Raw genomic sequence first — 13,872 nt, 5'->3', positions numbered from 1 at the left:
ACCTTAAAAAATAGAAAGAGGGAAAACAGCTCAATAACAGGGTATATATATATATATATATATATATATATATATATATATATATATATATATATATATATATATATATATTAAAATAAACTTAAATATAAATAATATAAATTAAAATAAAATACTACAAGTTCCTACTTGGCCCAGCACTGTAATAATACCTGATTAATGTTTTTTTTGTTTGTTTTTTTTTTACAGCATCTGCATTTATTATATATATATAAAAAAAATTAAATTATAGCAGTCATTTATTATTTTAAATTTTCTAATTTAATTATTGGTGGCTTTGCCCTACCGTGTGGGTGTGTGAATCCATTGCTTCTGTTGGAATCAGTTACCCTTATTATACATGAATTAATTGAGGGATATATATATATAAATGTAAATAAAATATAAAGTAATATAAATTAAAGTAAAATACTACAAGTTCCTACTTGGCCCAGCACTGTAATAACACCTGATTAATGTTTTTTACAGCATCTGATTGAGGGACTGTACCCTGCCTCACAATACAGAGCTCCCTCCAAATCCGGTCTACTTTCTATGTCTTAGAGGCAGCTGTTATCCGCATCACTGTATTGCAGTATCAGTCTTTAGGATTTATCTGCTAGTCTCTTTCTAAGGCATTTTCTTCCTAAGGTATTTTTCTTGCTTCAGTTATTTTAATATAGTGATATATTTCACAGGGGCTTAATAAACATGCTCAGTCATGAATGTCAGTAATAAACATTCAGAATAGAAAAAAGTCTGAATTCACACAATCAGTTATGATTTATAGTTTTCTGGGAGTTGTACAAATTGAACCAGATGTACATACATGTGAGTGTGTAAACTGTCAGAACTGTCCACTACTGTCCGGGGGCTCCTCTATAGAGGCTCCATTTTGAAGTCACAGACTTATCAAGTAAAGCAATGAACACAGTGAAAGTTCAGGTGTTAAGTGTGTTATTCAGGGGTTGAAACCACTGCATTTTATTAAGAACACAGCTGAGTCTTCTATGTTACATTAGACTGATCAGTCTGTTTGCATTCAAGTGCTACATAAGAGCTGATGATTTTGTCAGTGACAGTAACAATAACAGTGCTCTGTCTTTTAGTAAGTCATGCTCATGAGATAACAACAGAAGGCACAGTATTAACAAACCAGTACAACATAGAAAGTGCATCCACTGTGTGCAAATTAACACTGCAGAGAACACTTGGATAAAGCACACACGATACATGATCACGGCAGATGAGCAGTATGAGCTTTGTTTCAGTGGATCTCTAAATAAGGGTTGCTTTAACATGACATTGCAAATCTGACTTTGATTCCATCAGAGAATACATTAAAACACTGAATAAGCTATGATAGAAGAACTGCAGATTCATTTTAGCACAATTTATAAAGCAACTAATAACCGTCAAAGATACACTGTATGTCCACAAGTTTGTGGTCACCTGCTCATTTAAGGGTATTAATATAGAGATATGTCCTTGCCCTTCCCAGCCTCTACTGTCCTGGGAAGGTTTTACACTACATGTTAGAACATTGCTCTAAGGATTTTATTGCATTTAGCATTATTAAGGTCAGATGGTGATATTGGACGATGGTGTCACTCCAACTTATCCCAAAGGTATTGGATCTCCTTCACTTCAGAGAGTTAGCCAATGTTCGGCAGTGGCGATAATGATCTAGGGCTCATGACCATCTGCTCCACAGTGTCCTGTTCTATTGGTCGCCTGTATTAGCAATGGGTGTACCTTGAGTGACTGGATACCTTTGGACATGTAGTGTAGAATTCACATAGTACATGTAACATCATGCACACAACACTGAACAGTTGTCTACTGAACTGAGCCAGAACATTTACGTATGCGTTCCTGTTTGTAGTGTTAGTTTCTGTTGACATGAATGTTCTTTAAAATCCAGCTGATTTAGTCGTTCGGATTTGGATTGGCATCAGGATACTGGGAGAGGTCAAAGGTCAGCACTTTGCTGATAACGCAGTCTCCTTGCTGTGGACAGATCAGGTAGAACACATTTGTTTGTATTGAATGTAATGAACTGGCAGGGGTATATCTGTAGATACAGGGCCAGGTTTATAAACAGAAATAAATATTAAAGTAGTATCACATGTAAAACCATTAACGTGACCATTCACTGTTTCCATTCACCATTCACTAAATGTATTCATCAGCTGAGTGCAGGGCCGGCCCAAGCCTTTATGTGACCCTAAGCAGATTTTCATTTGGGGGCCCCCCATACCACCACCTCATCACCAGATGCTTCATCATTCCATAGGCTGTGTAATATCATTGCGTGTGGGGCCCTAAGCGGCCGTGTTATTCGAGTATGCCTTGGGCCAGCTCTGGCTGATGGGTGTACCTGCATACTCTGAATGTGTGACATTATACAAAAGATGATCAGACCCATATCGGCTTATTACCAGGAAATTTACCCTCATTTACCATGTTTATGTGTTATGTTTTACAAGGCTGTGTTGTGTTATTACTCACTAACAGCACATACAAATGAGAGAAATGAGCAGTAGTGCTACAGTTAGTACAGAGTAAAATGAGCAGATGTATTATGGTAAATCTGGCAGTGTGTTTTTTGAACCTCGTCCACAGTACATTTTCCATTAGTATCATATTACAAGCTTTTGAAGAAACACAGACCTCAGGGTAGACTCCTATTAGTGAGTCAGCCTTGGTGTAGAACTCCTCTTTCAGGGAAATGACAATTGCCTGGAAGTTCTGGACTGACTGGTCTTTTATGTAATTGGCCACCTGTATACATCGCCCAGCATAACATTAATGAAAGTCTTAAATTCAGCAGCAAGCTATTTCACTGTATTTCGAATACAGAATAACAGATGTGATATAAGTGCAGGCCATATACACAAACCTTGCCAATGTTGGTGTTGTCAAGTGCAGCATCAATCTCATCAAGGACGAAGAAAGGGGCAGGCTTGTAGCTAAGAAGGAAATAGTAATGTAAAAGGAGCAAGCATAACAATCAGAAACAATGAAAAACTAATGAAATCAGATGAGAATTGGAATAATGTTTATTTGCCACATACAGAACTGAGAAAGGGTCTAAAACTATGTGTGTTTATTCTAATTGTGGCAGTGGAGGCTGGGGCTGCCATTAGAGCCCAAGGACATATTCAGGGTTCTTCTTCACCAACAAAGGACACCTGCACCAAATTAGGGGAGGAGCCAGGACAGGAACTCTCTGGTCAGTTGGAAAATGAGGACCCTGACTAGACTTCCAAGAAAAAGAGCCAATTAGCTTGCTGGCTACGTCGTAAGCAGAGCAGATATGTGGAGCTAGTGGACCCCTTTTTTGTGCATTACTGAGCCAAACGCTACAAACTATTAACAAGGTTTATTTAGATTATAGCAGTAATTTAAAATATGTAATTTGACCTTTTGAGTCTCTCCCTATTCAGAGATATGAGCTCGGTCTTGTGCACAGAGTGAACAGGCTTAGGCTTCCTAACCAGTGTGCATCAGCCACTCCCCAGCCAGATGTCACATAATATTAGGGTATTAATGTAAGGGTTTTTTGTAACAAAATGTTTTTGTATCAAAAACTTGCTGCCCACATAAACATATATAGGAAAACTTGCCTAATGCAAAAAACAGATATGACTTTAATAAAATTACATTGCAAAGAGATGCTGCTGCAAATCTACAGGATTGTCAGCCATAAGGAGTCTACTTTTTTGTCTTACCTGTGAATAGCAAAGAGAAGAGCCAAAGCTGCCACTGTCTTCTCCCCTCCAGACAGATTGTCCATGGGCCGGAATCTCTTTCCAGGAGCCACACAATTGTAATTGATTCCATCTAAGTATGGTTCCTCAGGGTTCTCTGGGCCAAGGAATGCCTTGGGAAGAACATAACTTTTCAAGTCTAGTTAACAAGAGGGAATTGCTACTGAATGGTACTAAAGAAAGCCCAGAAAGCATTTCAAAATTAGAACACGTCTCCACTGCTTGTAAAAAGGAATGGTGTTTATTTCAGACCTGTGCACTGCTGTTCCGAGAGAGGGCTTTGTAGATCTCATCAATATTGGTGGCGACCGACTCAAAGCAGGTGTTGAAACGATCAAACCTCTCCTTCTTGATCTGCTCAAACGCCTGCTTAGCTTTCTTGGCCCTTTTTCGTGCTGCTTCAAACTCTGCAGAAGATTAAAAAAGAAGTGTCTGATCTGACCTGAGTGCTTCAGCATATCTAGAATAAAACATCTTCATAGTTTATCTGCTGTCTCAAACAATGAGCACCGCATAGTTGTGGAGAAGGCTCTGAAACCCCATTGTCTTTCCAATTTGTCAGCTTCATCTCTAAGAAGGACAACAGCGACAATTCCTTCCTTCTTGCACAGGCTGCAAAGCAAAGACCATCCAGGATCTCCAGGGTGGTAGATCTTCAGGACAGGGATTGAACTCTCATAGAAAGGTTCAACAGCAATTAAATGATTTATTATTAATTACATGTATATTGGCTTACCGTCACTGGTCTCCTGAAACTTGTCCCTGACGCTCTCCAGTTTCTCCATGGCCTTCATGTTGGGAGCACTGATGCGCTGCAGAATGCTCTGCTGCTCATTCAGCCTCTGCTGTAAAGTGCTCATCTCACCCTTAATCTCCTCCTCAGAGAGAGCGTCCTATGATCACAAATGAGAAAGAGGTGTTTTGTTCCATTTTGCATACTGTGGGGCCCAAAACTACTAAGTTACGACAGAAGAAATATTCAAGATTCACGGGCCCTCACATATTTAAGCAGATAAATAGCACTGACCATATTCAGTATATTGTACAGAAAGATCAGATTATTTTTCTCTTATCCACTAAAGCTAATGTTCAGACGACTCTCAGGAGAATTTGGTCTACTTGTGGTTCATAGTCAAATTCTTCAGTGGGTAAAAATTAGTGTTCTTCAGCCCTATTCCTGGAGAGCTACCTTTTTGCTGGTTTCAACTCCAACTTAAATCGAATACACTCCATTCAGCCTATCCAGGCCTCGTGAAGGCAGTAATTTCTTGGATCAGGTGTGAATAATTAGCGTTGGATCCAAAATCTGCAGGAAAATCTCTTTCCTGGAGCAGGGATAGAGACCACAGAGGTAAAGTTTGACATACCTTGAGGTCCTCGTTTAAGTTGCTGTAGTCAATTTCTATGAGAGCCTCTTTGGCATGCACAGAGCTTGAGGTCTTCTGGCTGCTGGACTCATCAACTTGGGAACTTCCCTGGATGCAGAATCAACATATTAATAATTTAATATTTTGTATTTTATATCTTATGTGGAATTTGTCTCCTTGCACTACTTCTTAACGGGCATCTGTAATTTGGGATCATACCTCGCCCTGGCTGATGTCGTCCATGGTTCCAGATTTGAGGGGCAGTTTGATGTCCTGCATCTTGCAGGCCTGCAGTAGGTTGTGTCTGTCACTGCGTTTCTGCTCCAGCTTTGTCTCAATTGCGGTCACCTCCTTCTGGAGATGGGTCAGCTCTCTGAGAATCAGATTGTACTGTCAGAATGGCCATGCACAAGAATACATTTTTAAATATGTCCTATAATTGAATTATTGTTATATTAAGTTATATTTAAGCCTTATCCCTTAATCCCTAACAGTGACATATGAAAACCATTGACCACTGTAGACTAGTTCCTTCTGCAGATGTTGTATCCTGCTCAAACACACCTAATTCAAACTCATCAAACAATAATAACAAGGTCTCACTTGTTAGCAGCCCCTAGCTTCTTGCGGATCTCTTCCATTTCTCGGTTCTTGTCATTGACCTCTCCTTTTTTAGTGAGGTGCTGGTTTTTAAGGTCCTGCAGTTGAGCCATGGTCTCATCGATAATCTTCATGTGTCTGTGCTCCTCCTGAAGTACAGAAGACAGATTGCATGAGTAAGAAACCTTTTCAGGTGAGTAGTTTTTCAATTAAGCTAAGCAGCTGAACAACAGGGTATAACCTGATCTTACTTAATGTCAATACATTAGCTGTCTACAATAGCTTTCTCTTCTTTAACTCATTAACAGCCACAAGAGCAGTAGTGAGAATAATTAGTTCTGGATCACAAACATCACTCCAACTCATTCCAAAGAGATTGGATGGAGCTCCATCACTTAGATGAAGGCTTTAAACTTCACTGGAGTGATGGAACACAGCTGAGACCAAATTTGGCTTTGGGCATAATGACCTTAGGTTTGTGTGCTGCTGTGACTCATTTCTTTGTAAAGTAGCTGAATTCCATTAAAGTATTAGAAGGGGTTTAAATAAATTCACATTTACTGTAAAATTACACGATACACAATAGAAGAGTAAAAGAAAAAGAGGCAGAAACAACCACTTATAATTATAGACTATAAAGGGACAAATAACAGTACTGAAAGAAGACATGAAAGTACAGAGACCGTGGTCAGATGGTCTGTGTTCTCATTCCCACATTTGGGCTCTTTCTCTGATTTTTCTCACTAAGAAACTGCAGTAACTTTCTCTTTCTCTTCTTCTTCTGGCCTTACCTTCTTAAGTCTCTCAATCTCGCTCTCATCCTTCTTCACTGTCTGTTCCCACATCATCACTTTCTCCTGGTCCTCCTTCAGTTGGTTCCGCTCATAGTCCAGCTGGATGGCTAAACGGGTCTTTTGGGTCTCAAATTCAAGTCTATAATATAAGAGACAAGAAAGGAAATCCAAGACATGCATTTATATATTAATTTTATGAAATATCCCTTCTGCCAAAATCAAGCGTGTGTCTGTTACCAGGCCTGGAGGCTCAGCATTCAAGGGCACCCCAGATCTTCTAAATCTAAATACAACAATGCTTTTGCTCACACCCCCTTCAGTCAGTGTCCCACACTGACACTTTCTCCTGATCCTCTTTTTTTTAGCTGGTTCCTCTAATAGTCCACCTGAATGGCTAAACAGGTCTTTTAAATGTTTTTAGAGCAGTTTCATGTATATGAAAATGTTTTGTGCGATTTATATAATGAAGATACTGAACTATTTTCTTCTTTTTTCTTGTTCTCTAAAGCTGTTTCCTATATACAAAGATATTTTAGATGTTGTAGATATTTTTTTTTGTTTAAAGATGTATTCTAAAGCTGCTTCCTATATATGAAGATGTTTTTATAGTTGTTTTCTACATTTCAGATATTTCTAGAGCAGTTGTATGTCTATGACGATGTTTTTAAATGTTTTATGCATTTCATATAATAAAGATATTGAGCTGTTTCTTCTTTGAAGGTGTTTTCTAGAGCAGTTTCTGGAACAGACAATGTTTTCTAGACTTGTTTTCTACAATAAAGATGTTCTCTGACCTCTATATATGAAGATGTTTTAGATGTTGTGGACATTTTTATAGTTATTTTTTACATTATAGGTTATTTCTAGAGCGGTTTCCTATAAATAAAGATATTTTAGGTGGTTTTAAATGTTTACATACTGAAAATGTTTCCTAAAGCTGTGTCTAGAGATGTTTCAGATGTTTTAGCTGTTTTCTAGATCTGTTTTCTATGTTTTAGATGTTGTAGCAGATATTTTAGATGTTTTAAAATGCACTGCAGCTATGTGGACATTCAGTCCTGTCACAAATTCAGCATTTAATTATTCAAAACCAAGTTCCCGCTCATTATGTGAGTCCTTTCTGTCATTTACGCTTCTTTAACAATCTCCTCCAAAGAGATGCACAGCAAATGCAAAGCAGCATAGCTCAAAGGTCAGGATGAGCAGACTCACCTCTTCTTGGCTATCTCATTCTGTCTTTTCACTTTCTCCTCTTCAAACTCCCGAATGTTTCTCACTCCGATCTCTTCGCAGAATTCCACAAACACCTCATCTTCCACCTGAAAATATCACCATTAGTGATCTTGCACAGTTTACCACTGACAACACATCTATGACTCAGTCCTGTCTTAGCTCTTACCAGGTTCATGCGGTCTCTCAGCTGTGTGATGTCTCTCTCACGTGACTGGATGATTCTCCTGATGTCATTGATACGAGGGCCAAAATTGGCCAGTTCACTCTCCAACTTTGATTTCTCCTGAAAGCAGTCAGTTAGCTGTGAGTCTTCACAATCCAGGTCTTCACAGAAACTACATTTATTAAAAAAGACCTAGACTACTGTACAGTTTCGTTATTGTACCTGCATGTTGAGAGACAGGTGGCGAGTCTTGGTCTGTTCCAGGTCACTCTGAGAGTACTTTAGTCTCATCTGCAGCCCGTGGGCCTGAGATTGCACCTGCCTCAGTTCTGCTTCCTTTCGTTTTGCCTTCATCTGCTCCTGAGTAGAGGCAATCACAAAGAGTCAAAACACCAGCGTAAAGCTCATTTGTCCTCCAGTTCACTTTCAGTGAATAGCATAACTGCCATTATATCAGATCCAGCTTAAGAATTCTTGCTGTTACCTTCAGCTCCTCTGTTAGCTTCTCTTTCTTGTCTTTGAGTTTGTCCACAGCTTTCTCATCCCAGCGCCGGGCCTTTGCTTTCAGATCACTCGCTCCTCCAGAGATCACCCCAGACTTTTGAAAAAGAGTGCCATCCAAGGCCACAGTCTATGGAGGAAAAATGCAACCAAATGTAAGACAGATTCTAGGTCTGTTAACTAACTATTGGCAATTCAATGGCCTCAGTAGGCAGCCTGATTAGGTCTATATCATGAATAAAAAAAAACTAAACATGCCCCTGCTGTTTTGAAATAGAGGGTTTGCTGCAGTTTGCAAACACTGCATTTCCAAAGCATTCACTTCCCAGCTTATATGGTCCACATATACAAACTAAGCTACAATGGTAACATACACTAAAATATATGGACAAAAATATTGAGACCCCTGCTCATTAATCCGTTTATTATCCTGCTTTTGTTGGAGTAACTGTCACAGTACCTTGGTAAGGACAGGATGTTGGATGGTCGCCACCTCATGCCCAACTCCCCAACTCATACCAAAAGTATTGGATGAAGCACCATCCATCATTCCAGAGAACACAGTTCCACTGCTCCAGAGCTCAATGTTGGGTGGGGGGCTTTATACTCCTCTAGCCCACGCCTGGCATTAGGCATGGCACCAATAGGTTCATTATTATCTACTCAGGAGAGCACTACTGTATTGGCTGTACTTCTCTGCAGAGATTAGACAAGCTGTGTCAGAAATGGGTGCAACTTAAAGTTGCTGAATGCATTCATTAAAAGGGGTGTCCACAAACATTTGGTCATACAGAGTATAGTCATTTAATTCTATAAATGATACTGCAACATCTTTGTTGCAGTTTTAACAAAGTTTTGGTTTGTGTTTGTTTTTCTAGTCTAAGTTACATCTGTAGGCTTTATCACCTTTGCAGTGTGTTACCGCCATGGTCCATTGGTGAAGGAGCGGGGTGTTAACATTCTGTCCGTGACTTTCCAGTTATTTGACAGTATATTAGCTTTGGTGATTATTTACCTTATGTCGGTAAGGTCCTCCAAAAGCAATCCTCCGCGCATCCTCCACATTCTCACACACAAGAGCGTTTCCACAGGCGTACTGCAGTGCTTTCTTAATGTGGGGCGGCTCGTAGCGGATCACGTCAATCACCAGCTTGGCCCCTCGCAGCTCCCTCAGTTTCTCGTCTGTGGGTTTTACCTTGAAGAGGAATACAACAGCAGCAAAAACTAAACACAACTTCAAAACACAACTGAAATAACTAATTCCGTTACTCTCTGGCTAATTCTCTGTTGCTTTCCCCATCCTGAAGAAATCCAGGTTAGACCTCCAGGTAGTCCAGGGGCAAGAAGGTCTCTGGTTCTCCTCTCTGCTCTTTGATGTACTGGATGCAATCTCTGCCTGTCTTCTCTGAATCCACAATGATGGCGTCCATGTTCTTTCCCAGCACCTTTGTCACAGCGATCTGATACTTCTTCTGTGTGGGCTGGCACAGGTCAATCAACCTGCCATACTGATTTTATAAAGATGATACAAGGTTTTAAAACACGTGGTGTAGACAGAATTAAAAAACAGAATTTAATCTCAATCTGAATATAAAAACCTTTCACTCACCACAGAGCCAGGGTAGAGCCTCTTAATGCTCTCCATGATCTCAGCTTTGCGCTGCTGACGACTGTTCTCCTGCCGGTCAATTCTAGCATCCCCCAGCTGCTCCATCACCTGCAGCCAGGAACAGTACAGACGAATATTCAGTTTCAGACCAGATGCATGGTTGCATGATTGACTTTACTGTTTACACATAGGAGTGTGTAAGAGTCTGTGGGCTTTTGTGTAATTATCAAATTTTTTCTGTTACTTTGATCTAGACGATATTCAAATAATCATTTAAATTTCTAGGAAATCTATTGGCAAATGCCATGGAAATGGTTTATTAAGTAAAGTCCCATTGCATTTTGTGTAATTACACATAAAATACACCAATAAACTGAGAAATGGCATATAAACACTATTTGGACAAATGTATTGGGACACTTTGTCAATTAATTGTTTCTTCCAAAATTCTTTAAAAGGGGTGTCTACAACCTTTTGGACATACAGTAGTTTTTTACATTGTGTCCACATTTCTTGATAAATGGACCAAAAGAAATCGGTCTGAAATAATGATAAAAACGGATTTACTGACTTCCACTGAAAATTATAATTTTTTCCTTTCTCCTGTAAAGGTCCCTTTTTGGAAATACTAAATTTTTATTTGACAGTGACGATGTATAACTGAAATATGAACTAGTAAGTAACATATCTACATAATATTGAGTAAACTTACTGATCTACTCATTTACCTCTATATTTAGTGCATTCCAAGACCACCTTTTAAAGCAACGTTTTCATGGTCACTTGTGTTCATGATAGTTCCTCCACATTCACAAAAATATTGCAAAAATTAAAAGACTTAAAACTCATAATAACAGACCTGTTTGAGAGTCTAATGGTGCCAATCTGGCTTTAACCATGTAGAACTATGCCCACAGAGCTGTTCTTACCTGGTTTAACTCCATATTTATCTCATCAATCCTCCTCTTAGCGAGCTCCACTTCCTCAGTCAGCTCCTCCTCCATTCTCTTCTGTTCATCTAGAGACTGCCTATGAATACAGACTCCACATTCTGCATTTTCATTTCAAGAGGAAAGTGACATGAGGCAAAGAGAAACACAACGATAACAAGTTCTGGTTAAACCTGCTGGTGGAAATATAATCTTCCAGCTTCTCAATGCGTTTCTGGTTCTCCTCGATCTCTCTTATTTTCTGCTTTATTTTGGCCTGCAGGACAGAACGGTAAATCCTGAACACAGACCCAGTATTTGACAGGTAATGGTTGTGTCTTTGCATTCATGCATATCTTCACCTCTGTCTCCACTTTCTTCCTCTCCTCTAGGTCCAGTCTGTCTTGGTCAGCCTTCTGATCACGGTTGAACTTCTCTAGTTCCTGCGCCAGCGTGGCGGCCCGCTTACTGGCCTCCTCCTTCAGCCTGTGGTACTGCTTCACCTGTGGACCAAGGGCAGTTATACTGTACATAGGAAAACAATAATTACATGGCCTAAAATAAAAGACTACGTCCCTTTAGAAAGTCGTAGTGATTGTATGCATAATTAGATGTATGGCTGTCCACCAGAGCTCAGAGGAAAGAAGAAGCAGTGCTGACCTGGTTCTCTTCCAGAGTCAGGTCCTGACCTTGACTCTGAGCCTCCTCTTCCATTCGCTCCTCAAACTCCTGCCTGGCCGTCTCCACAGCGCCCTGCTCTCTGTCCAGCTCCTCCATGTCTGCCTTGCGCTTCTTATACATCTTCTGAGCGTTCTGCAGAGACTTCCGTGCCGCTTCCAGCTTCTTTATCTTGTGTGAAGTGTTCTCTTTGGCTTTGATGTACAGAGGCCGTTTCTGGTTCAGCTCAGCATCCTTTTCTCTGTAATGGGCAGAGACTGGCTTTAGCCGGACCGGGTATTCAAAAGAGCATGCTTATGCTTAGCACAGGGTTGTCTAGCAGTAGGAAGTCAAGGTTACTGAAGACATTAAAGTTCTTTGCCACATACTTTATCTCCTTTTCCACATTCTGCTGGTCCCTCATCATCCTCCCCAGTTCTTTCTTCTTCTCCTTCAGTTCCTCTTCGATGTGGTCCATCTTCTTTCTGTCTTTCTCAATCTCCCGGTTGCGCTGCGATAGCTCTCGATTCAGCTTCTCAATCTCTGCCTCGTTGTGGTAGAGCTTGAAGAGCTGCAACTGTACATGAGCCCTGACCACCTCATCCTTTAGCCTCTGGTAGCGCTCAGCCTAAAGAGACATATACAGAGGTAACTACATACGTACCTACATATTGCAACTCATTATAGAGGCTTAAATATGCATATATAGTAATAACTCTCTCAATTTCTAATTGTTAAAAAATCCTTCTCCTGATTTTGTTAGCAGAGCTGTTCTGTTATCAGCACACCTCCTCCTTCTCCTGCTTGGCCTCTTTGCGTTCAGCGGCGATGTTCTTCTTGCGATGATAGTTGAACTGTGTGTCCTCCTCAGCTTTCACCATCTCTTTCTTCCTGCGATCGTACTCCTGAGCCAGTTCCCCAGAGCGGGAGATCTCCTCAAACAGAGCTGTCCTCTCTTTCGGGTTCTTCATGGCTATTGACTCGACAGCACCCTGAGAGACCAAAGCAATGTATTCAAACACCTCATTAAGGAAGAACAGCTTCAATCTGACTAACATCATTCAAAATACAAAATGACTTTCTGTACCTGAAACACGAGAAAGTTCCTGGCCTTAATGAGAATACCCAGTTTCTCCAGTTCCTCACTGTAATCAGACAGTCCCACCACCTTGTTGTCAATCCGGTATTCTGAAGAGGAGCCTAAAACATACACAGACGCATGCAGAACCTGCCACTGTCTCAGAACCAGATAAGGCCTCAGTTTGGGATAAAACCACATCCTTTGAAATTCAGCTCAAGATGAGACTTGTTTGAGAAACCAGCTGATCAATGCAGAATTACGTACCTATTATGACTCGAGTGAATGTGCGTTCATCAGCGCTGTCCTCGCAGTACACCATGCTCACAAACGCACGGTTAGCTGCTGGTTTCCCCACCGGTGCACCATGGATCAGGTCTTTAAGGGTCTTCACACGCAGGTTACTGGTCTTTTCTGCTAGAACAAAGCTGATGGCATCCATCAAGTTGGACTTTCCTGAAGTTATAAAATGAATGAGATGACAAAAATGAGACATGATCAAATATGCAACAATGGGTAATAATAGTATGTACAATACTGAGTATTTCCACATGATAAAGACCTACGTTTACTATCACTCAAGGTTATCTGTGTGTGCAAACTCAGTTACACTTCTGTGCAAAAGCCATACATTACACTTCATTTAAATTTCCAGTCCAAATGGTCAGTAAGTTTGGGCAGTGGTGGCTCAACGGTTAGAGCGCCGGGCTATCGATAACAGGGTTGTGGGTTTGATTCCTGGGCTCGGCAAGCTGCCACTGTTGAGCCCTGTTGGGCCCTTGAGCAAGGCCCATTACCCTCTCTGCTCCCCGGGCGCTGGAGTTGGCTGCCCACCGCTCTGGGTGTGTGTGTACTCACTGCCCCTAGATCACTAGTGTGTGTGTGTTCACTACCACAGATGGATTAAATGCGGATGACACATTTCGCTGTGCAGTGCACACTGTACAGTGACAAACACCTGTACAGTGCACCTTTACCTTTTAAGTTATTCACTTTTCAGGAGATATTTCTCAGATTAGATATATGATCCACTTGCATAAGGAAAGGGCATCAGCCGAGAACAAGTGAGGCACCTAGTTTCACTTGTGCACCAGCCACGAGTATCACCCTATTCCATTAGCATTAGTTTGCATAAGTCTGTGATTGTAGC

General features: G+C 40.6%; 1 protein-coding gene across 3 annotated transcripts in view; it reads right to left on the bottom strand.

Annotated features, from left to right (window-relative positions):
• Nucleotides 1–966: 966 nt before the first annotated feature.
• Nucleotides 967–13,872, bottom strand: part of smc1a (structural maintenance of chromosomes 1A) — a 14,290-nt gene continuing 1,384 nt past the window's right edge. For all 3 annotated transcript variants that reach the window (XM_072697083.1, XM_072697085.1, XM_072697086.1), the window contains 25 exons: nucleotides 12,990–13,178; nucleotides 12,732–12,844; nucleotides 12,433–12,636; nucleotides 12,034–12,272; nucleotides 11,648–11,906; nucleotides 11,350–11,490; nucleotides 11,182–11,264; nucleotides 10,988–11,087; nucleotides 10,059–10,166; nucleotides 9,772–9,957; nucleotides 9,465–9,644; nucleotides 8,433–8,579; nucleotides 8,171–8,308; nucleotides 7,952–8,068; nucleotides 7,765–7,871; nucleotides 6,550–6,691; nucleotides 5,762–5,907; nucleotides 5,378–5,531; nucleotides 5,159–5,266; nucleotides 4,528–4,684; nucleotides 4,044–4,198; nucleotides 3,753–3,904; nucleotides 2,921–2,990; nucleotides 2,692–2,802; nucleotides 967–2,028 (listed from right to left, as the gene is read on the bottom strand). In XM_072697083.1, the coding sequence (XP_072553184.1) occupies nucleotides 1,948–2,028; nucleotides 2,692–2,802; nucleotides 2,921–2,990; nucleotides 3,753–3,904; nucleotides 4,044–4,198; nucleotides 4,528–4,684; nucleotides 5,159–5,266; nucleotides 5,378–5,531; nucleotides 5,762–5,907; nucleotides 6,550–6,691; nucleotides 7,765–7,871; nucleotides 7,952–8,068; nucleotides 8,171–8,308; nucleotides 8,433–8,579; nucleotides 9,465–9,644; nucleotides 9,772–9,957; nucleotides 10,059–10,166; nucleotides 10,988–11,087; nucleotides 11,182–11,264; nucleotides 11,350–11,490; nucleotides 11,648–11,906; nucleotides 12,034–12,272; nucleotides 12,433–12,636; nucleotides 12,732–12,844; nucleotides 12,990–13,178 (3,587 nt within the window). In that variant the 3' untranslated portion in view covers nucleotides 967–1,947. The remainder of the gene's footprint in view (nucleotides 2,029–2,691; nucleotides 2,803–2,920; nucleotides 2,991–3,752; nucleotides 3,905–4,043; nucleotides 4,199–4,527; nucleotides 4,685–5,158; nucleotides 5,267–5,377; nucleotides 5,532–5,761; nucleotides 5,908–6,549; nucleotides 6,692–7,764; nucleotides 7,872–7,951; nucleotides 8,069–8,170; nucleotides 8,309–8,432; nucleotides 8,580–9,464; nucleotides 9,645–9,771; nucleotides 9,958–10,058; nucleotides 10,167–10,987; nucleotides 11,088–11,181; nucleotides 11,265–11,349; nucleotides 11,491–11,647; nucleotides 11,907–12,033; nucleotides 12,273–12,432; nucleotides 12,637–12,731; nucleotides 12,845–12,989; nucleotides 13,179–13,872) is intronic.

Source organism: Salminus brasiliensis, chromosome 14 (genome assembly GCF_030463535.1).
Source record: "Salminus brasiliensis chromosome 14, fSalBra1.hap2, whole genome shotgun sequence".
NCBI classification, from domain to species: domain Eukaryota; kingdom Metazoa; phylum Chordata; class Actinopteri; order Characiformes; family Bryconidae; genus Salminus; species Salminus brasiliensis.
Note: the sequence above shows the minus strand (reverse complement) of the source record. Positions and strands in the feature narration are given on the sequence as shown.